Source organism: Salmo salar, chromosome 20 (genome assembly GCF_965601325.2).
Source record: "Salmo salar chromosome 20, fSalSal1, whole genome shotgun sequence".
Classification (NCBI taxonomy): Eukaryota; Metazoa; Chordata; class Actinopteri; order Salmoniformes; family Salmonidae; genus Salmo; species Salmo salar.
In genome coordinates this window covers 96,241,882-96,265,460 of record NC_138310.1, presented here as the reverse complement: position 1 = coordinate 96,265,460, position 23,579 = coordinate 96,241,882, and the positions used below count along the sequence as shown (strand labels likewise).

Genomic DNA, 23,579 nt, shown 5'->3' with positions numbered 1-23,579 from the left:
CACTCATCGGTTCAACACAAGACATGCAACCAGTATCTTCACAGTTCAGACACTCATCGGTTCAACACAAGACATGCAACCAGTATCTTCACAGTTCAGACACCCATCGGTTCAACACAAGACATGCAACCAGTATCTTCACAGTTCAGACACCCATCGGTTCAACACAAGACATGCAACCAGTATCTTCACAGTTCAGACACTCATCGGTTCAACACAAGACATGCAACCAGTATCTTCACAGTTCAGACACTCATCGGTTCAACACAAGACATGCAACCAGTATCTTCACAGTCCCCAGGTCCAGAACAGAGGCTGGGAAATGCAAATGCTTTAAATAGATCCATGAATACATGGGACTCTCTGCCAACACAGGTAACTCAAGCTAGCAATAAAAACAGAAAGAAAAACATAAAATAACACCTTACTGCACAAAAGGGACTGAAGAGACATAGCCATTTTATATATATTGTATTGTAATTTACACTGTACTATGTATTAGACGTAGATATTGTGTGTACTGATATGTAGGCTGTGTGTGACATTTTAAACGTATGTATTTCAGTCCTTGACTAATAATGTTCTGTACTATGTATTATGTCATGTTTCATGTGGACCCCTGGTAGAGTAGCTGATGCTTTTGCAGCGGCTAATGGGGATCCTAATGAATACCAAATATATGGACACATCTGAAATCAGGCTTCCTGATGGGACTTTGATAAATGCAGAAAATAGGCCATCAGCGCTCTACCACAGCTACAGTACCATGTTATCTTTAATAAGCATATTTGATTCTGAGTTCGGACATATAAAGTTTGCATGTTAAAAATATTTCTACAATGCATACTTTCAGTTTTTCCGAACTCACTTGCGCAAAAGAAGGACGCTATCGCTGCTCGTCCTAGCACATGCGCAGATCAAATACACCGCTATAACTCTGATTAAGGTGTTTAAATGTCCTAATAATTTGAAAGATTAGTACAGAAAATCTGGTGTTTGTTTACTTCCATTATGACCCTACGCCGAGGAAGATAAGTAGAGTAAGGTGTTCACGTGACTAATGCCATAATCGGTATCTAGTTATTAGTGCGCACGTAACCATACTGATATAGCTACTGTAGCACAGCACAGCAGGAAGGCTCTGGTCTGGATACTGTAACACAGCAGGAAGGCTCTGGTCTAGATACTGTAGCACAGCAGGAAGGCTCTGGTCTGGATACTGTAGCACAGCACAGCAGGAAGGCTCTGGTCTAGATACTGTAGCACAGCACAGCAGGAAGGCTCTGGTCTAGATACTGTAGCACAGCACAGCAGGAAGGCTCTGGTCTGGATACTGTAGCACAGCACAGCAGCAAGGCTCTGGATACTGTAGCACAGCACAGCAGGAAGGCTCTGGTCTGGATACTGTAGCACAGCAGAAAGGCTCTGGATACTGTAGGAAGGCTCTGGTCTGGATACTGTAGCACAGCAGGAAGGCTCTGGTCTAGATACTGTAGCACAGCACAGCAGGAAGGCTCTGGTCTAGATACTGTAGCACAGCAGGAAGGCTCTGGTCTAGATACTGTAGCACAGCAGGAAGGCTCTGGTCTGGATACTGTAGCACAGCAGAAAGGCTCTGGTCTGGATACTGTAGCACAGCAGGAAGGCTCTGGTCTGGATCCTGTAGCACAGCACAGCAGGAAGGCTCTGGTCTGGATACTGTAGGAAGGCTCTGGTCTAGATACTGTAGCACAGCACAGCAGGAAGGCTCTGGTCTAGATACTGTAGCACAGCACAGCAGGAAGGCTCTGGTCTGGATACTGTAGCACAGCACAGCAGCAAGGCTCTGGTCTGGATCCTGTAGCACAGCACAGCAGGAAGGCTCTGGTCTAGATACTGTAGGAAGGCTCTGGTCTGGATACTGTAGGAAGGCTCTGGTCTGGATACTGTAGCACAGCAGGAAGGCTCTGGTCTGGATACTGTAGCACAGCACAGCAGGAAGGCTCTGGTCTGGATACTGTAGCACAGCACAGCAGGAAGGCTCTGGTCTGGATACTGTAGCACAGCACAGCAGGAAGGCTCTGGTCTGGATACTGTAGGAAGGCTCTGGTCTGGATACTGTAGCACAGCAGGAAGGCTCTGGTCTGGATCCTGTAGCACAGCACAGCAGGAAGGCTCTGGTCTGGATACTGTAGGAAGGCTCTGGTCTAGATACTGTAGCACAGCACAGCAGGAAGGCTCTGGTCTAGATACTGTAGCACAGCACAGCAGGAAGGCTCTGGTCTGGATACTGTAGCACAGCACAGCAGCAAGGCTCTGGTCTGGATCCTGTAGCACAGCACAGCAGGAAGGCTCTGGTCTAGATACTGTAGGAAGGCTCTGGTCTGGATACTGTAGGAAGGCTCTGGTCTGGATACTGTAGCACAGCAGGAAGGCTCTGGTCTGGATACTGTAGCACAGTACAGCAGGAAGGCTCTGGTCTGGATACTGTAGCACAGCACAGCAGGAAGGCTCTGGTCTGGATACTGTAGCACAGCACAGCAGGAAGGCTCTGGTCTGGATACTGTAGCACAGCAGGAAGGCTCTGGTCTGGATACTGTAGCACAGCAGGAAGGCTCTGGTCTAGATACTGTAGGAAGGCTCTGGTCTGGATACTGTAGGACAGCAGGAAGGCTCTGGTCTGGATACTGTAGCACAGCAGGAAGGCTCTGGTCTAGATACTGTAGCACAGGACAGCAGGAATGCTCTGGTCTAGATACTGTAGCACAGCACAGCAGGAAGGCTCTGGTCTGGATACTGTAGCACAGCACAGCAGGAAGGCTCTGGTCTAGATACTGTAACACAGCAGGAAGGCTCTGGTCTGGATACTGTAACACAGCAGGAAGGCTCTGGTCTGGATACTGTAGCACAGCAGGAAGGCTCTGGTCTGGATACTGTAGCACAGCACAGCAGGAAGGCTCTGGTCTGGATACTGTAGCACAGCAGGAAGGCTCTGGTCTGGATACTGTAGCACAGCACAGCAGGAAGGCTCTGGTCTGGATACTGTAGCACAGCAGGAAGGCTCTGGTCTAGATACTGTAGCACAGCAGGAAGGCTCTGGTCTAGATACTGTAGCACAGCACAGCAGGAAGGCTCTGGTCTGGATACTGTAGCACAGCACAGCAGGAAGGCTCTGGTCTGGATACTGTAGCACAGCAGGAAGGCTCTGGTCTGGATACTGTAGCACAGCAGGAAGGCTCTGGTCTAGATACTGTAGCACAGCACAGCAGGAAGGCTCTGGTCTGGATACTGTAGCACAGCACAGCAGGAAGGCTCTGGTCTGGATACTGTAGCACAGCAGGAAGGCTCTGGTCTGGATACTGTAGCACAGCAGGAAGGCTCTGGTCTAGATACTGTAGCACAGCACAGCAGGAAGGCTCTGGTCTAGATACTGTAGCACAGCAGGAAGGCTCTGGTCTGGATACTGTAGGACAGCAGGAAGGCTCTGGTCTAGATACTGTAGCACAGCAGGAAGGCTCTGGTCTGGATACTGTAGCACAGCAGGAAGGCTCTGGTCTGGATACTGTAGCACAGCACAGCAGGAAGGCTCTGGTCTAGATACTGTAGGACAGCAGGAAGGCTCTGGTCTGGATACTGTAGCACAGCAGGAAGGCTCTGGTCTGGATACTGTAGCACAGCACAGCAGGAAGGCTCTGGTCTAGATACTGTAGGACAGCAGGAAGGCTCTGGTCTGGATACTGTAGCACAGCACAGCAGGAAGGCTCTGGTCTAGATACTGTAGGACAGCAGGAAGGCTCTGGTCTGGATACTGTAGGAAGGCTCTGGTCTGGATACTGTAGGAAGGCTCTGGTCTGGATACTGTAGCACAGCTCTGCTGCAGCAGGTGCAGCTTTTCAACTGTATTTTTTTTACCTTTATTTAACTGGGCAAGTCAGTTAAGAACAAATTCTTATTTTCAATGACAGCCTAGGAACAGTGGGTTAACTGCCTTGTTCAGGGGAACAGTGGGTTAACTGCCTTGTTCAGGGGAACAGTGGGTTAACTGCCTTGTTCAGGGGAACAGTGGGTTAACTGCCTTGTTCAGGGGAACAGCGGGTTAACTGCCTTGTTCAGGGGAACAGTGGGTTAACTGCCTTGTTCAGGGGAACAGTGGGTTAACTGCCTTGTTCAGGGGAACAGCGGGTTAACTGCCTTGTTCAGGGGAACAGTGGGTTAACTGCCTTGTTCAGGGGAACAGTGGGTTAACTGCCTTGTTCAGGGGAACAGTGGGTTAACTGCCTTGTTCAGGGGCAGAATGACAGATTTGTATCTTGTCAGCTCAGGGATTTGATCTTGCAACCTTTTGGTTACAAGTCCAACACTCTAACCACGAGGCTACCTGCCGCCCCAGTGTTTCACTCGTCTAAACACCCTTTTTTATTGAACCTTTATTAAGAACAAATTCTTATTTTACAATGACGGCCTACCCCTAACCCGGACGGTGCTGGGAAAATTGTTCGCCGCCCTATGCAACCCGTATATTATTTAAGGAAATTGTGTTTCCATAGCTAGGGCTGACACTGAGGACTTGTGAATACCAGAATCAACAACCAAACAATTGCTTTGTGAGAAGGTGTTAAAGTTCAGTTAGCCATTGTTATGTTAACTCCATCTGCCGGCCTTTGGGCCATTGTTATGTCAACGCGGGCTGAAAACACCAGTGGCCTGGCTTTGGTCCTAAGTGAGAGCAGGTCTGCCGGAGCCATGGCCCAGTGAGACATGAATGTTGGCCAGCGTAAACTGAAACAGAAAAGTCTGAGCCTTTAATTTTGGATAAAACACGGGTAAATCCTGTATGGAAATAAATCAAAACATGTACTTGGTGCTGAAATCGATCCGTCTGCGCCCTCTAGTGGAGAATGTATGTAAAATAGAGGCGCAGAAGAGCTGAATACATCATTGTCCATGTTTTATGCATTACCGAACGTCTCTAAATGCATGGTTAAACATGCATAGATATCAAGGAAATATCTCGAAAAATACCTTCGCTAGTCACAGCAAGCTGAGCGATGTGACCTTTGGTCAGATATTCTACATTTCCTCTAAATGCATGCTTCATTCAACTCCATAGGAATAGTATTTTATGAAAAGGCCAATGTGTGTTCATTTTTATATACTATATGATTTGACTCCAGCGTCAAAATGAACTAGAACCTTCTGTAACGACACACAATTTGGCCAATTATTTCTAGTCCCCATTCAAATTCAACCAATCACTGAGTGTAAACAACAAAACATACCACGCCCCCAGGGAAAGTATATATTTAAACTTCCTAAACTTTCCCTGTATGCTGGAGGTAATTTACCTTAGTCATGAGTTAAATGATCACCGCCTTTTTATTTGCTGGATATTTAGCTTTCGGCCAATCACATAACAAGCTATATTTAATCAGAAATAAAAGAGCTTTATCACGAAAGCAGCTCTGACTGAGGCAAAGGAGGATAGCCGTGTATTTGCCTGTAACTTCAGTATGGGGGTATTTAAATCCTGTTTACCCCAATACCCTGGTTATTACCACAATCTCAGACATAACATGCAAATAGCATAACCTCAACCCAGTTAAATGAAGTGATAATGTTTCCATTCGTTTCTAACAGTGGATATAAGCTTATAAAGCTATAACAACAATAACGCATTACAAAACTGCACAATGTTTCAATATACTTTGTTTGCGGCTATATAATTATCTGTATGACAGAGCATTCCTTTTTACGTCTATGGTATAAACTGGATCATTGCCTGTTGCACGGGGATAAAGGAGTTACTCTGACGGATAAAGTGGGTTGAAGGTTCATGGAAGGTTGAGGGATTTGTGGTTTGAACACAACAATGAATTTGAACAGGCGAACTGAACAGTCGTCTGTTTCCTGCTGGAGCTGGGTCCTGTATGGAAGCCCGTGCGAGGCTGTCCTGGAGACCCCGCGCTGCCTGCACCTCTCGTCTTGGGTGAGTTTGTGACAATGTAGCAATTTCTCTATTAATCTCAATAACTAGAATAAAGCTGCAACATTTGCAGACTGCAAACCTCGATCAAAATTCCGTAGTCCTTGCATGGCAAGGCGTTTCATTTTCCAACAAATTCCCAAGCACACCCCCTTGTCCAAGACTATTCCAACATTAACTCATATTTTGCTTGCAAGGAGATAGCTACGCAATTGCATTTAAGGCAAACGAAATAATGCGTCATGCAAGCTGAAGTGCAACATAAATGTGTTGATAATAAACCCGCTTGTGATGTTTTAAATGTCAAATGTATACTACGTCGTTATCTGTTAACACGAATGTTGATAGTCAGGTAGCTACCTAGCAGCTAATGCTAACGAAAAGGAAACTGCACCAAAAGCTTCAAATAGTTAGCAAATTCAGACAATTAGCTACATGCATCAAACGAACATGCGAATTATTTTAGAGGACACTGTAGTTAGGGAAAAACGACTATCATGTGAATACATTAGATACATTCAACACTAGTTAGCGTCTCGCAGTGTCTCTCCTTTCATATGCTGTGCACCGCTCTTCTCTGCCCTGCTGGCTGTGCAATGGCTCTGACCGCTTCAGCCTGCTAACAACGTTCTGGAGAGCTGCAGATGGACCTTTCTGCTCTTTATATAGGACACTGGTGTTACCAATGGCTCTGACCGCTTCAGCCTGCTAACAACGTTCTGGAGAGCTGCAGATGGACCTTTCTGCCCTTTATATAGGACACTGGTGTGTTATCAGCGTAAATCTGCTGCTCTAGTGTCCGCCTCCCTACACTCACAACCTCATCTACCGTTAGCTTGCTACTACTCGACTTGTTTTTATCAATACTCGATAAGATCATAGTAGAGATATTTAAAACAGCTGGTTTCAGCAACATCTTTGTACAGCTTGCATCAATATTTGGCAATTCTGAGTTGAGCTTCTTTTCTTTGCTTGTATTAAAAAAAGCTATAAAAGGAATGATGACGGAGTGAGTGTGAACCCCACAGTTTTACCTCGAGTGTATTTGACGTTAATCTATAATCTGTTGCTGACAACAGATTTGTTATGGTTTTTCAACGTCTGCCATATTGTATTTGGTACAAATCATTCCCTAAATTATAGACTTCTAGAATCTGGTAATATTGTGTGGTTGTTGAACAAGTTGAGATGAGTAAATTACTTGGTTTTACCTTAGATTGTTAACTCATGATCAAAACATATAGATTCAGTGGTTGTAAACATCGGGAGAGGTCTGTCCATAATAAAGACATGCTTTGCTTTTTTGACACCACACTCAACAAAGCAAGTCCTGCAGGCTCTAGTTTCATCTTGATTATTGTCCAGTCATATGGTGAAATGCTGCAAAGAAAGACCTAGTTAAACTGCAGCTGGCCCAGAACAGAGCGACATGTCTTGCTCTTTATTATAATCAGAGGACTGATATTAATACTATGTATGCCAGTCTCTCTTGGCTAAGAGTTGAGGAGAGACTGACTGCATCACTTATTGTTTTTGCAAGAAATATTAATATGTTGGAAATTCCAAAATTGTTTGCATAGTCAACTAACGCACAGCACTGACATACACACACTTATCCCACCAGACATGCCACCAGGGGTCTTTTCACAGTCCCCAAATCCAGAACTAATTCAAGAAAACGTACAGTATTATACAGAGCCATGAGTGCATGGATCTCCCATCTTATATAGCGCAAGTGAACAGCAAACCTGGTTTCAGAAAACAAATAAAGCACAACGTGACCTACTTGTTGTGTGTCTGTTCTGACATGTGTAACTGATAGATACACACCGCATGTTCCCTTGATGTTTTTAAATGTACAATACCAGTCAAAAGTTTGGACACACTTACTCATTCCAGGGTTTCTTTATTTTTACTATTTTCTACATTGTAGAATAATGGTGAATATATCAAAGCTATGAAATAACACACATGGAATCATGTAGTAACCAAAAAAGTGTTAAACAAATCAAAATATATTTTATATTCTTCAAAGTAGCCACCCTTTGCCTTGATGACAACTTTGCACACTCTTGGCATTCTCTCAACCAGCTTCATGAGGTAGTCACCTGGAATGCATTTCAATTAACAGGTGTGCCTTGTTAAAAGTTAATTTGTGCAATTTCTTTCCTTCTTAATGCGTTTGAGCCAATCAGTTGTGTTGTGACAAGGTAGGGGTGGTATACAGAAGATATCCCTATTTGGTAGAAGACCAAGTCCATATTATGGCAAGAACAGCTCAAATAAGCAAAGAGAAACGACAGTCCATCATTACTTTAAGACATGAAGATAAGTCAATACGGAACATTTCAAGAACTTTGAAAGTTTCTTCATGTGCAGTCGCAAAAAACATCAAGCGCTATGAGGAAACTGGCTCTCAGGATGACCGCCACAGGAAAGGAAGACCCAGGATTACCTCTGCTGCAGAGGATAACTTCATTAGAGTTACCAGCCTCAGAAATTGCAGCACAAATAAATGCTTCAGTAGCAGACACATCTCAACATCAACTGTTCAGAGGAGACTGCATGAATCAGGCCTTCATGGTCGAAGAAGACACTTGCTTGTGCCAAGAAACACGAGCAATGGACATTAGACCAGTGGAAATCTGTCCTTTGGTCTGATGTGACCAAATTTTATATTTTTGGTTCCAACCGCCGTGTGTTTGTGAGACACAGAGTTGGAGAACCATGATCTCCGCATGTGTGGTTCCCACCATGAAGCATGGAGGAGGAGGTGTGATGGTGTGGGGGTGCTTTGTGGTGACAATGCCATTTTAAGGCTCTCTTAACCTCTTATGGCTAGGGGGCAGTATTTTCACGGCTGGATAAAAAACGTACCCGATTTTTATCTGGTTACTAATCCTACCCAGTAACTAGAATATGCATATACTTATTATATATGGATAGAAAACACCCTGACGTTTCTAAAACTGTTTGAATGGTGTCTGTGAGTATAACAGAACTCAAATGGCAGGTCAAAACCTGACAGATTCCTTTACAGGAAGTGGCCTGTCTGACCATTTCTGGAACTTCTTTGCCATCTCTATCTTTTACTAAGGATCTCTGCTCTAACGTGACACTTCCTACGTCATCCATAGGCGCTCAGAGCCCGGGAAAAACCTGAATGTCGTCATCCCAGCCCCAGGCTGAAACACAATATCGCCTTTCTCAAGTGGCCGATCAAGGGACTGTGGGCTTAGGCGCGTGACCTGGTCGCCCCCGTCTTTGTGATTTTTTTCCTCTGTTTGCCGAAAAGGAGATTCCCGGTCGGAATATTATCGCTTTTCTACGAGAAAAATGGCATAAAAATTTATTTTAAACAGCGGTTGACATGCTTCGATGTACGGCAATGGAATATTTAGAATTTTGTCACAAATTGCGCCATGCGCACGACCCTTCTTTACCATTTCGGATAGTGTCTGGAACGCACGAACAAAACGCCGCTATTCGGATATAACGATGGATTATTTTGGACCAAACCAACATTTATTATTGAAGTAGCAGTCCTGGGAGTGCATTCTGACGAAGACAACAAAGGTAATGAAACTTTTGTAATAGTAAATCGGAGTTTGATCAGGGCTAAACTTGGTCGGTGTCTAAATGGCTAGCCGTGATGGTTGGGCTATCTACTGAGAATATTGCAAAATGTGCTTTCACCGAAAAGCTATTTTAAAATCGGACATATCGAGTGCATAGAGGAGTTCTGTATCTATAATTCTTAAAATAATTGTTATGTTTTTTGTGAACGTTTATCGTGAGTAATTTAGTAAATTCACCGGATGTTTGCGGGGGTATGCTAGTTCTGAACGTCACATGCTAATGTAAAAAGCTGGTTTTTGATATAAATATGAACTTGATTGAACAAAACATGCATGCATTGTATAACATAATGTCCTAGGGTTGTCATCTGATGAAGATCATCAAAGGTTAGTGCTGCATTTAGCTGTGGTTTTGTTTTTTGTGACATTATATGCTAGCTTGAAAAATGGGTGTCTGATTATTTCTGGCTGGGTACTCTGCTGACATAATCTAATGTTTTGCTTTCGTTGTAAAGCCTTGTCATTAAAATGGTGTAAAATAGTCATGTTTGAGAAATTGAAGTAATAGCATTTCTAAGGTATTTGAATATCACGCCACGGGATTCCACTGGCTGTTGGCTAGGGTCAAACGTCCCACCTAGCCCAGAGAGGTTAAACAAGCGCTGTAACACAGAAGTATGGCCGTGTGAGAACACTAACCTAACCTTATAAAGTAGTAATGTTACGGTTTTGTTTTGCTGATATGAAAGATATGTTTCCAACACCATAACACAGGCCATGCGTTTTAACTTTCAGAATGAGTGTCGGGGCTTGCAACAGAACTCCCCCGGCCAGAAGATAATATTGTCAATAGGCACTAAAAGTAGTCAGCGTCTAGGAATGGGTTAGCCGGTGACATGCTTTGGAGACGGCTCTCCGTCACACTCTAGGAAAACTGAAACCTGTCCCTCCACAGACAACCCAACTGGCTGCACTAAAAGTGTGATAATCGTTTAGGGGGAAGTTGTGGTATTTCTCTCCATTTTCTGTTCTGGCCGAAACAGACTTCCACCAAGGTCATAGGCTACATGTTCCTCATTGCATCCTGAACCTAAACACAGCATCGCGATACCACTAAACTTGATTTTCTATGCCAAAACAGAAAACATGAAGCAGACTAAACATCAAGTCGACGGGCCTTTAAAATCATGATGTAAAGTATCTACAATATGCTTAGGGAAAAATACATTTGAATCTGGGTGACAACAGGAAGCAGGCTGTGTTTGCAACATTAGAACGTTTTTTTCCTTAAGAAATTAATCTGAAAGCATACAAATCGAATCAAAATTGCCCACGGACCTGGGCAAAACATTGCCCACCCACAGACCTGAGCAGAACATTAGGGAAACATGGCTAGTAGGCAAAACTTGATTAAAATCACCTGAAGAAACAACCGGTTGAAATATTGACAGGAAAAAAATTTACTTTCCAGATTGACTTGACTTAAGGTTTTACTGCTAACCTACAAAGCATTACATGGGCTTGCTCCTACCCATCTTTCCAATTTGGTCCTGCCATACATACCTACACGTACGCTACGGTCACAAGACGCAGGCCTCCTTCCCGTCCCTAGAATTTCTCAAACAGCTGGAGGCAGGGCTTTCTCCTATAGAGCTCAATTTTTATAGAATGGTCTGCCTATCCATGTGAGAGATTCAGACTCGGTCCCAACCTTTATGTCTTTATTGAAGACTCATCTCTTCAGTAGGTCCTATGAATGAGTGTAGTCTGGCCCAGGGGTGTGAATGTGAACGGAAAGGCACTGGAGCAACGAACCGCCCTTGCTGTCTCTGCCTGGCCGGTTCCCCTCTCTCCACTGGGAATCTCTGCCTCAAACCCTATTACAGGGGCTGAGTCACTGGCTTACTGGTGCTCTTCCATGCCGACCCTAGGAGGGGTGCGTCGGTTGAGTCACTGACGTGATCTTCCTGTCCGGGTTGGCGTCCCCCCTTGGGTTGTGCTGTGGCGGAGATCTTCGTGGGCTATACTTAGCCTTGTCTCAGGATGGTAAGTTGGTGGTTGAAGTATCCCTCTAGTAGTGTGGGGGCTGTGCTTTGGCAAAGTGGATGGGGTTATATCCTGCCTGGTTGGCACTGTCCAGGGGTATCATCAAATGGGGCCACAGTGTCTCCTGACCCCTCGTCTCAGCCTCCAGTATTTATGCTGCAATAGTTTGTGTCAGGGGGCTAGGGTCAGTCTGTTATATCTGGAGTATTTCTCCTGTCTTATCCAGTGTCCTGTGTAAATTTAAGCATGCTCTCTAATTCTCTCTCTCTCTGAGGACCTGAGCCCTAGGATCATGCATCGGGATTACCTGGCCTAACAATTATTTTAAGAATTATAGATACAGAACTCCTTTATGCACTCGATATGTCCGATTTTAAAATAGCTTTTCGGTGAAAGCACATTTTGCAATATTCTGAGTCGATAGCCCGGCATCACAGGGCTAGCTATTTTGACACCCACCAAGTTTAGCCCTCACCAAAGTCAGATTTACTATAAGAAAAATGTTATTACCTTTGCTGTTCTTCGTCAGAATGCACTCCCAGGACTTCTACTTCAATAACAAATGTTGGTTTGGTTCAAAATAATCCATAGTTATGTTCAAATATCCTCTGTTTTGTTCGTGCGTTCAAGACACTATCTGAAGGGTAAATAAGCCCGACGCGTTTCGTGACAAAAAAATTCAAAATATTCCATTACCGTACTTCGAAGCATGTCAACCGCTGTTTAAAATCAATTTTTATGCCATTTTTCTCGTAAAAAAGCGATAATATTCCGACCGGGAGAAGTTGTTTTCATTCAAAGACTCAAAGAAGAAAATGGACACTTCACGTGCACGCGCGCCCATCTCATTGTTCTCAGATCGACCACTTACCAAATGCGCTACTGTTTTTCAGCCAGTAACTGAAGAGTCATCATTCAACGTTCTGGCGCCTTCTGAGAGCCTATGGGAGCCGTAGAAAGTGTCACGTTACAGCAGAGATCCTTTGTTTTGGATAGAGATGACAAAGAAGGCCAAGAAATGGTCAGAGAGGGCGCTTCCTGTTTGGAATCTTCTCAGGTTTTGGCCTGCCATATGAGTTCTGTTATACTCACAGACACCATTCAAACAGTTTTAGAAACTTTAGGGTGTTTTCTATCCAAATCAAACAATTATATGCATATTCTAGTTACTGGGCAGGAGTAGTAACCAGATTAAATCGGGTACGTTTTTTTATCCGGCCGTGCAAATACTACCCCCTATCCCCAACAGGTTAAGGAAGAACTAGGCAGATACCTGTGCTAAATATCTATCTAGCGTGCTCTGAACACCTGTGTCTAATCTAACTGGGAAGGAAGTGATGCTGCTCAGCTGGAGCTTGTGGATCTGTGCTAAACTGCTTCAGCAAGTGGTTTTATTTTTATTTGAAAGATTCTTTCTCGCTGATAGGAAAGATAAGGGACATATGTTTCGAAAAGCCATTTCGCAAGCGATTATTGACATTTCTAAACATTAAAATGCAGCATTGGAATTATAGTAAACACGCAGCCAACCATGGGTGAAGCGAACCGCTGAAAAGCCGACCCTACAGTGAAGGGTTTTCCAGAACCAGTCACTGCCTAGCTGGTTGGATTCTATGAACTGATATCCCACTGAGAAAGATATACATTTGATATTGATGCAGTGAAACTGTGAGCATGATACACCTCTTGATATTATATATATATTATTATTATATTTATCTATGATTTTAAATATGTATTTTATTAAACTTTTATTTAAACGGAGTCACATTGAGAAGGATTTAGATCTGTATCTATTTAATAATAGCAATCCCATTCAACTACATAGAGGTCCTCAATCAATAATGTAAACTGTCTGAGTGACACCAGCCCATCTAACTGCCTTGAACTCTGCAGATTGTTCCACAAATTAGGGGCAAAAAAACTAAATGCAGATTTTCCCAAATCTGTGGAGACTGGAGGGATCTCTAGTGTTATCCATTCCTGTCAACGGGTTTGGTAATTTAGGTTTTTTATCTTAATGAATTATGTTACATATAGAGGGAGTTTCTGTCAGATTGCTTTGTAATTAAATAAGAGTATGCAGCTCTCTTCTTAGACAGAGGTGCACCCTATCGTCTGCGTGCACCCTGTCGTCTGCGTGCACCCTGTCGTCTGCGTGCACCCTGTCGTCTGCACAGTGAGGGGGAAAAAAGTATTTGATCCCCTGCTGATTTGGTACGTTTGCCCACTGACAAAGAAATGATCAGTCTATAATTTTAATGGTAGGTTTATTTGAACAGTGAGAGACAGAATAACAACAAAAAAATCCAGAAAAACGCATGTCAAAACTGTTATAAAATTATTTGCATTTTAATTTGCATTATATTTATTTATATATATATATATATATTTTTATATATATATATTTTTATATATATATATTTTATATATATATATATATATATATATATATATTTTTATATATATATATATATATATATATATTTTTATATATATATATATATATATATATTTTTATATATATATATATATATATATATATATATATATATATATATTTATATATATATATATATATATATATATATATATATATATATATATTTATATATTTTTATATATATTTTTATATATATATATATATAAAAATATATATATATATATATATTTTTATATATATATATATATATATATATATATATTTTATATATATATATATATATATATATATTTTTATATATATTTTTATATATATTTTTATATATATATATATTTTTATATATATATATATATATATATTTTTATATATATATATATATATTTTTATATATATATATATTTTTATATATATATATATATATATATATATATATATATATATATATATTTTTTATTTTGTAAATGTTTATTTCAATTTTATTTAACCAGGCAGGCTAGTTGAGAACAAGTTCTCATTTACAACGCCGACCTGGCCAAGAATAAAGCAAAGCAGTTCGGCACAAACAACAGAGTTACACATGGAGTAAACAAACATACAGTAGAAAAAGTCTATATACAGTGTGTGCAAGTGAGGTAGGATAAGGGAGGTAAGGCAATAAATAGGCCATAGTGGTCAAGTAATTACAATTTAGCAATTAAACACTGGAGTGATTGATGTGCACAAGATGAATGTGCAAGTAGAGATGCTGGTGTGCAAAGGAGCAAGATGAATAAATACAGTATGGGGGTGAGGTAGTTGGATGGGCAATTTACAGATGGGCTATGTACAGATGCAGTGATCTGTGAGCTGCTCTTACTGCTTAAAGCTAGCTATATAGATAGTTGATAGAAGCTTTGTGTCCCATATACACATCTTCTTGATACTATGTTTGTTTACCAAAAGTATTACACAAACGCTGTTTGATATGATATTTAGCCTAGCACTTTACACAGAGTTACACTGCAGTGACTTCCCCGTCCCCCAATAGACAGGCAGTACTGTCATCGGTCTGTTTCCCACTCTCTGAATAGATCATCTGAAGGAAATTGTTTGAAGAACCTCTGTATACGGGTGGCGAATATAATGATTGATATAATGAACTAAATATTGTTGGATGTTAATGTGTTTTCAGTTGACATGGACGATGAAGATGGCAGGTGCCTGCTAGATGTCATTTGGTGAGTTCATATCCAGGCTGTCATACGTTTATCCTCTTCAAAGTATTGATAATGTTCTAATATCCACACTACACACCATCTAGTATACCTGGCCAAGACATTGGTTCACACCGATAGGTTGCTGGATCAAATCCCCGAGCTGACAAGGTAAAAATCTGTTCTGTCCCTGAACAAGGCAGTTAACCCACTGTTCCCCGGTAGGCCGTCATTGAAAATAAGAGTTTGTTCTTAACTGACTTGCCTAGTTAAAACAAAATGTATATGTGTGTGGATACTGGGACAGGGTAATACACTGACTTCAGAAAGTATTCACACCCCTTGACTTTTTCCACATTTTGAATTTTATAATGGATTACATTGAGACGTTATCACTGTACCCCATCTTGTCAAAGTGGAATTGTTTTTATTTTTTTACAAATTAATAAAAAATGAAAAGTGGAAATATCTTGATTCAATTAGTATTCAACCCCTTTGTTAGGGCAAGCCGACATAACTTCAGGAGGAAACATGTGCTTAAGTCACATAATAAGTTGCATGGACTCTGTGTGCAATAATAATGACTACCTCATCTCTGTACCCCACACATACAATTATCTGGAAGGTCCCTCAGTCCAGCAGTGAATTTCAAACACATATTCAACCACAAAGACTAGGGAGGTTTTCTAATGCCTTGCCAAGAAGGGCACCTAAAAAATAGCAGACATTGAATATTCCTTTGAGCATGGTGAAGTTATTAATTACACTTTGGATGGTGTATCAATGCACCCAGTCACTGCAATGGTACAGGCGTCCTTCCTAACTCAGTTACCAGAGAGTAAGGAAACCACTCAGGGATTTAACCATGAGGCCAATGGTTACGGAGTTGCAGAGTTTAACGGCTGTGATAGAGAACTGAGGCTGGATCAACAAATCAAATCAAATTTATTTATATAACCCTTCTTACATCAGCTGATATCACAAAGTGCTGTACAGAAACCCAGCCTAAAACCCCAAACAGCAAGCAACAACATTGTAGTTACTTCACAACACTAACTTCATTGACAAAGTGAAAAGAAGGAAGCCTGTACAGAAAATAAAATCTTCCAAAACATGCATCCTGTTTGCAACAAAGCACCAAAGCAATACTGCAAAATATGTGGCAAAGCAATTCACTTTTTGTCCTGAATACAAAATGTGACCACCATATTTTCAAGCATGGTGATGAGTGCCCTTGAGCAAGGCATTTAACACTAATTGCTCCTGTAAGTTGCTCTGGTTAAGAGCGTCTGTTAAATGACTGAAATGTCAAATGTGAATGTAAATATTGTACAGTCCAGGTGTGGTAAGCTCTTAGAGACGGACCCAGAACGACTCGCAGCTGTAATCAAAGATGATTCTACATGTATTGACTCAGGGGTGTGAATACTTCTGTAAATCAGCTTGTAACGCAACAAAATGTGTAAGTCAAGTGATATGAATACTTTCTGAAGGCAATGTAGATGTGACCTCAGTGAGTATGTTTGTCTGACCAATGTTCCTCTCTTCACAGTGACCCAGAAGCACTCAACGATTTTCTTCATGGATTAGACACCCATGTAAGTGGCTGCTATTTCACTGCAAGCATGGTTATGATGCCTCTATTGTACTTGCCAAGCTAAGGAGTTACCTGGATTAATTCATAGCAGTTGACCTGACGTAGTGAGGGTGGACGACGGGGTTGACCTGACGTAGTGAGGGTGGGCGGACGACGGGGTGGACCTGACGTAGTGAGGGTGGGCGGGCGACGGGGTGGACCTGACGTAGTGAGGGTGGGCGGGCGACGGGGTTGACCTGACGTAGTGAGGGTGGGCGGGCGACGGGGTTGACCTGACGTAGTGAGGGTGGGCGGGCGACGGGGTTGACCTGACGTAGTGAGGGTGGGCGGGCGACGGGGTTGACCTGACGTAGTGAGGGTGGGCGGGCGACGCGGTTGACCTGGCGTAGTGAGGGTGGGCGGGCGACGGGGTTGACCTGGCGTAGTGAGGGTGGGCGGACGACGCGGTTGACCTGGCGTAGTGAGGGTGGGCGGACGACGCGGTTGACCTGGCGTAGTGAGGGTGGGCGGACGACGCGGTTGACCTGGCGTAGTGAGGGTGGGCGGGCGACGGGGTTGACCTGACGTAGTGAGGGTGGGCGGGCGACGGGGTTGACCTGGCGTAGTGAGGGTGGGCGGACGACGCGGTTGACCTGGCGTAGTGAGGGTGGGCGGACGACGCGGTTGACCTGGCGTAGTGAGGGTGGGCGGACGACGCGGTTGACCTGGCGTAGTGAGGGTGGGCGGACGACGCGGTTGACCTGGCGTAGTGAGGGTGGATGACGTGGTTGACTTACTGGCACCAGATGACCTCTAATTCTGTTGAGCATGGAGACAAAGTGACCATTTAGTTCAACAAGATCACTAGCTACTGCACACACATCTCGTGCACTTATCTAAAGGGATGTGTGTGTTTCTGTTTCAATGGGCTTTGCTGCTGCTTGTGGTTTCTTGCTTTATGAGAGATCTATTTGTGAGGGATCTTTAGGATTTCAGCTGTGCCTTTTCACTTTATTAATCCACAATGACCAGTACTAATCTAACACTAGCCCTCTTCTGATTCTGTTTCTTCCTTCCTTTCTGTCCCTCTCACCTCTAAACCACTTTGCTGCCCCTCCTCAACCCTGGGTCACTGGTGGGTCTGCCCGGCTCTCTGTCTGTCTGCCCGGCTCTCTGTCTGTCTGCCCGGCTCTCTGTCTGTCTGCCCGGCTCTCTGTCTGTCTGCCCGGCTCTCTGTCTGTCTGCCCGGCTCTCTCGCTCTATCCTTGTGGGGTGTGTCTCCCTCTGGCCTGTTTGTCTGTCATTCTGTTTCCCCTCTGTCCTGGCTTTGTCTGTCGTTATGTCTCTCTAGCTGGACACTGACGACCTATTGGATGGCACGAGCGATCCCTCCAGCTCTTTCTTCTCTAGCGCTGGGGTGAGTAAAGGCCCTCTAACCTCTGACCCTCCTGTAGCATGCATCTCTCTCCCACCATTGTCAACTCACACTTCCCCCTACTGGCTGGGAGGCCTAACACTATACTGTTCTAGGAGGGCCTGTCTGGTCAACATCTCCACGATTGGACCCTGTGTCAACCCCTTCCTTCTCTACTCAGTTCTCCTTCTCATCCCTTTGCTTCTTGACCTCCATCACAGACCTTCTCCCTCGTCCTCCATATCAGACCTCCTCTCTCTCTTCTCGTCCTCCATCAGACCTCCTCTCTCTCTTCTCGTCCTCCATCAGACCTCCTCTCTCTCTTCTCGTCCTCCATCAGACCTCCTCTCTCCTTCTCGTCCTCCATATCAGACCTCCCCTCTCCTTCTCGTCCTCCATATCAGACCTCCTCTCTCTCTTCTCGTCCTCCATCAGACCTCTCTCTTCTCGTCCTCCATCAGACCTTCTCTCTCCTTCTCGTCCTCCATATCAGACCTCCCCTCTCCTTCTCGTCCTCCATATCAGACCTCCCCTCTCCTTCTCGTCCTCCATATCAGACCTCCCCTCTCCTTCTCGTCCTCCATATCAGACCTCCCCTCTCCTTCTCGTCCTCCATATCAGACCTCCCCTCTCCTTCTCGTCCTCCATATCAGACCTCCCCTCTCCTTCTCGTCCTCCATATCAGACCTCCCCTCTCCTTCTCGTCCTCCATATCAGACCTCCCCTCTCCTTCTCGTCCTCCATATCAGACCTCCCCTCTCCTTCTCGTCCTCCATATCAGACCTCCCCTCTCCTTCTCGTCCTCCATATCAGACCTCCCCTCTCCTTCTCGTCCTCCATATCAGACCTCCCCTCTCCTTCTCGTCCTCCATATCAGACCTCCCCTCTCCTTCTCGTCCTCCATATCAGACCTCCCCTCTCCTTCTCGTCCTCCATATCAGACCTTCTCCCTCTCCTTCTCGTCCTCCATATCAGACCTTCTCCCTCTCCTTCTCGTCCTCCATATCAGACCTCCCCTCTCCTTCTCGTCCTCCATATCAGACCTCCCCTCTCCTTCTCGTCCTCCATATCAGACCTCCCCTCTCCTTCTCGTCCTCCATATCAGACCTCCCCTCTCCTTCTCGTCCTCCATATCAGACCTCCCCTCTCCTTCTCGTCCTCCATATCAGACCTCCCCTCTCCTTCTCGTCCTCCATATCAGACCTCCCCTCTCCTTCTCGTCCTCCATATCAGACCTCCCCTCTCCTTCTCGTCCTCCATATCAGACCTCCCCTCTCCTTCTCGTCCTCCATATCAGACCTCCCCTCTCCTTCTCGTCCTCCATATCAGACCTCCCCTCTCCTTCTCGTCCTCCATATCAGACCCCCCCTCTCCTTCTCGTCCTCCATATCAGACCTCCCCTCTCCTTCTCGTCCTCCATATCAGACCCCCCCTCTCCTTCTCGTCCTCCATATCAGACCTTCCCCCTCTCCTTCTCGTCCTCCATATCAGACCTTCCCCCTCTCCTTCTCGTCCTCCATATCAGACCTTCCCCCTCTCCTTCTCGTCCTCCATATCAGACCTTCTCCCTCTCCTTCTCGTCCTCCGTATCAGACCTTCTCCTTCTCGTCCTCCATATCAGACCTTCTCCCTCTTCTCTCATAGTGCCACGTTCCAGAGGTCCTGCCCCCAGTCCATCTGCCGTCCAATGAGCAGCCAGTCTTGCCCCGGGTCAGTGTGGACCTGGACTTCCTGGAAGATGATGTCATCCTGGGCGGGTCGCCGGGCGGTAGCGGTAGCAACACCATGGAGCCATGTGACATCCTGCAGCAGAGCCTGGCGGAGGCTAACATTACAGAGCAGAGCCTGGCGGAGGCCGAGGCAGAGCTGGACCTGGGCTCCTTCCACCTCACCATGCCAGGCCTGACTCAGGTGGTCCAGACCCTTCCCTGTACAGACAGCCTGACTGGGCCTGGAGGGACCGCTGTGGGGGTGGGGATCCCCATCTTCCCTGAAGCTCCAGGCTCCTCCGCCACCCCTCCCCAGGCCACAGCTGACATGCTGGACTCTGTGCTGGCCCAACAGGGCCTGGAGTTTGGGCCCCAGGTCATGAACAAGGCCCAGGCCATCAGTATGCAGCCGTTTATGCAGCAGGTGGCAGGCCTGGGTAACGTCACCCTTCAGCCAATCTCCTCCCTCCAGGCTCTACCGAACGGCTGTCAGTCAGGACACCTGGGACTGGGGCAGATACAGGTGATGGGCCAGCCCACTGTGATGACTATGAACCAATCAGGACAGCCCATCCTGGCCAAGGCTATGGGAGGATACCAGCTGCACCAGCCTGGCCCCGAGGCACAGGGGGCAGGTGGGCAGGGCGTACTGGGAGGGGGACTTCTGATCCAAGGGGGCAAAGCTACTCTGGGATCTCCAGTTTTAAACGGCCCAGCGTTGTGCACTAACAGTAACAGTAGCACCATAACTGCTACTGGAAGCTTGGGTCAACAGGGGCAAAACCATCCCCAAGGACAGGTCATGCAGAACCTGATCATCCAGCGAACCCCAACCCCCATCCAGCCCAAACCCCCCCAGGGGGGCACAGCCATCCAGCCCAAACTGTTCAAACAGCAGCAGGCCCAGCCCCACACCCTCCAGAACGATGCCAACAAGGCTCTTGGGGCTCAGGTCCCAGTCTCCGCTGCCCAGAATGTAGCCTTCCTCACAGGGAAGCCTGGCTCTAACGTGGTCCTGACTTCCCAGGCAGGGGTTCCCCAGCAGGCTCTGTTCAAACAGCAGACAGCCCACCACCCCTCTGGGAAAGCGCTCAGTGTCCACCTGCTCAACCAGCCCGGCAGCATCATGCTGGGAGGTCAGAACCACCAGTTCCTCCTGCCGCAGCAGCTAGCTGGGGGTCAGATCGTCACTCAGCACCCTGGGGGCCACATCATCACTTCCCGGGGGCCTGGGGGCCAGCTGATAGCCAACCAGATCCTGGCTCAGCACCAGAACATCAACCTGGGCCAGGTGCTGACGTCTCAGGGCCACCCTCTGCTCCAGGGCCACATCCAGCTGCAGCCGGGCCAGATGGGGGTGGGACATCAGCTCTTCCAGATGCCTGTCACCCTCTCCCAGAGCCAGACCCACCCGGTCACGGGCCACCAGGCCCACACAGTGATCCAGGGCATGCCCTTGCACAACTCCCTGGCCATGCTGAGCCAGGTAGAAGGATTGAGTCCTGCTGTCAGCCTGCAGCCCGCTCTGCAGCCACAGCCTGGGGGCGTTCCCAGCAGCGGGGTGGGTGGGGCTGCTGCCATTGCACAGGGCCAGCCCGGGGGGAGTGTGCCGATGCTGGGGAGTTCTACAGACCAGGCAGCCCACCCTGGACAAGCCCCCCAGCCCTCCTCCATCCTCTCTATGCAGGCTGTGCCCTCTGTCTCCATGGCCATGTCTGTCCCCTCCTCCTCTCCGTCCTTATCGGTGTCCACCACACTGGTCCCCCACCTAGCCCAGCAGCACAGCCCCGGGAGCAGGGTGCTCTTCACGGGCCACCAGGGCTCCAGCATGATCCTCAGCCAAGAACAACTCCAGATGTTCCTCCAGCAGGTCAGTATTCCTCCCCGCTCTCTCTCTGCCTCTCCCCGCTCGCTCTCTCTCTCTGCCTCTCCCCGCTCGCTCTCTCTCTCTGCCTCTCCCCGCTCGCTCTCTCTCTCTGCCTCTCCCCGCTCGCTCTCTCTCTCTCTGCCTCTCCCCGCTTGCTCTCTCTCTCTGCCTCTCCCCGCTCGCTCTCTCTCTCTCTCTCTCTGCCTCTCCCCGCTCGCTCTCTCTCTCTCTCTGCCTCTCCCCGCTCGCTCTCTCTCTCTCTCTGCCTCTCCCCGCTCGCTCTCTCTCTCTCTCTCTGCCTCTCCCCGCTCGCTCTCTCTCTCTCTCTCTGCCTCTCCCCGCTCGCTCTCTCTCTCTGCCTCTCCCCGCTCGCTCTCTCTCTCTGCCTCTCCCCGCTCGCTCTCTCTCTCTCTCTGCCTCTCCCCGCTCGCTCTCTCTCTCTCTCTGCCTCTCTTTCTCTCTACTTCTACGTCTCTACAGTGGGGAAAAAAGTATTTGATCCCCTGCTGATTTTGTACGTTTGCCCACTGACAAAGAAATGATCAGTCTATAATTTTAGTGGTAGGTTTATTTGAACAGTGAGACAGAATAACAACAAAAAAATCCAGAAAAATGCATGTCAGAAATGTTAGAAATTGATTTGCATTTTAATGAGGGAAATAAGTATTTGACCCCTCTGCAAAACATGACTTAGTTCTTGGTGGCAAAACCCTTGTTGGCAATCAGAGGTCAAACATTTCTTGTAGTTGGCCACCAGGTTTGCACACATCTTAGGAGGGAGTTTGTCCCACTCCTCTTTGCAGATCTTCTCCAAGTCATTAAGGTTTCGAGGCTGACGTTTGGCAACTCGAACCTTCAGCTCCCTCCACAGATTTTCTATGGGATTAAGGTCTGGAGACTGGCTAGGCCACTCCAGGACCTTAATGTGCTTCTTCTTGAGCCACTCCTTTGTTGCCTTGGCCGTGGGTTTTGGGTCATTGTCATGCTGGAATACCCATCCACGACCCATTTTCAATGCCCTGGCTGAGGGAAGGAGGTTCTCACCCAAGATTTAACGGTACATGGCCCCGTCCATCGTCCCTTTGATGCGGTGAAGTTGTCCTGTCCCCTTAGCAGAAAAACACCCCCAAAGCTTAATGTTTCCACCTCCATGTTTGATGGTGGAGATGGTGTTCTTGGGGTCATAGGCAGCATTCCTCCTCCTCCAAACACGGCAAGTTGAGTTGATGTCAAAGAGCTCCATTTTGGTCTCATCTGACTACATCACTTTCACCAGTTGTCCTCTGAGTCATTCAGATGTTCATTGGCAAACTTTAGACAGGCATGTATATGTATTCTTGAGCAGGGGGACCTTGCGGGCGCTGCAGGATTTCAGTCCTTCACGGCGTAGTGTGTTACCAATTGTTTTCTTGGTGACTATGGTCCCAGCTGCCTTGAGATCATTGACAAGATCCTCCCGTGTAGTTCTGGGCTGATTCCTCACCGTTCTCATGATCACTGCAATTCCACGAGGTGAGATCTTGCATGGAGCCCCAGGCCGAGGGAGATTGACAGTTCTTTTGTGTTTCTTCCATTTGCGAATAATTGCACCAAATGTTGTCACCTTCTCAACAAGCTGCTTGGCGATGGTCTTGTAGCCCATTCCAGCCTTGTGTAGGTCTACAATCTTGTCCCTGACATCCTTGGAGAGCTCTTTGGTCTTGGCCATGGTGGAGAGTTTGGAATCTGATTGATTGATTGCTTCTGTGGACAGGTGTCTTTTTTTTACAGGTAACAAGCTGTGGTTAGGAG

General features: G+C 46.1%; 1 protein-coding gene across 4 annotated transcripts in view; it reads left to right on the top strand.

Moving 5' to 3' along the window:
• The first annotated feature begins 5,843 nt into the window (after positions 1 to 5,843).
• LOC106581600 (BRD4-interacting chromatin-remodeling complex-associated protein) overlaps positions 5,844 to 23,579 on the top strand; it is a 40,903-nt gene continuing 23,167 nt past the window's right edge. For 3 of the 4 annotated variants that reach the window (XM_082966833.1, XM_082966832.1, XM_082966830.1), the window contains exons 1-5: positions 5,844 to 5,965; positions 15,201 to 15,246; positions 16,775 to 16,820; positions 18,150 to 18,215; positions 19,857 to 21,791. In XM_082966833.1, coding sequence (XP_082822959.1) covers positions 15,206 to 15,246; positions 16,775 to 16,820; positions 18,150 to 18,215; positions 19,857 to 21,791 — 2,088 coding nt within the window. In that variant the 5' untranslated portion in view covers positions 5,844 to 5,965; positions 15,201 to 15,205. The remainder of the gene's footprint in view (positions 5,966 to 15,200; positions 15,247 to 16,774; positions 16,821 to 18,149; positions 18,216 to 19,856; positions 21,792 to 23,579) is intronic. The other variant, XM_082966831.1, reaches the window with a different exon arrangement.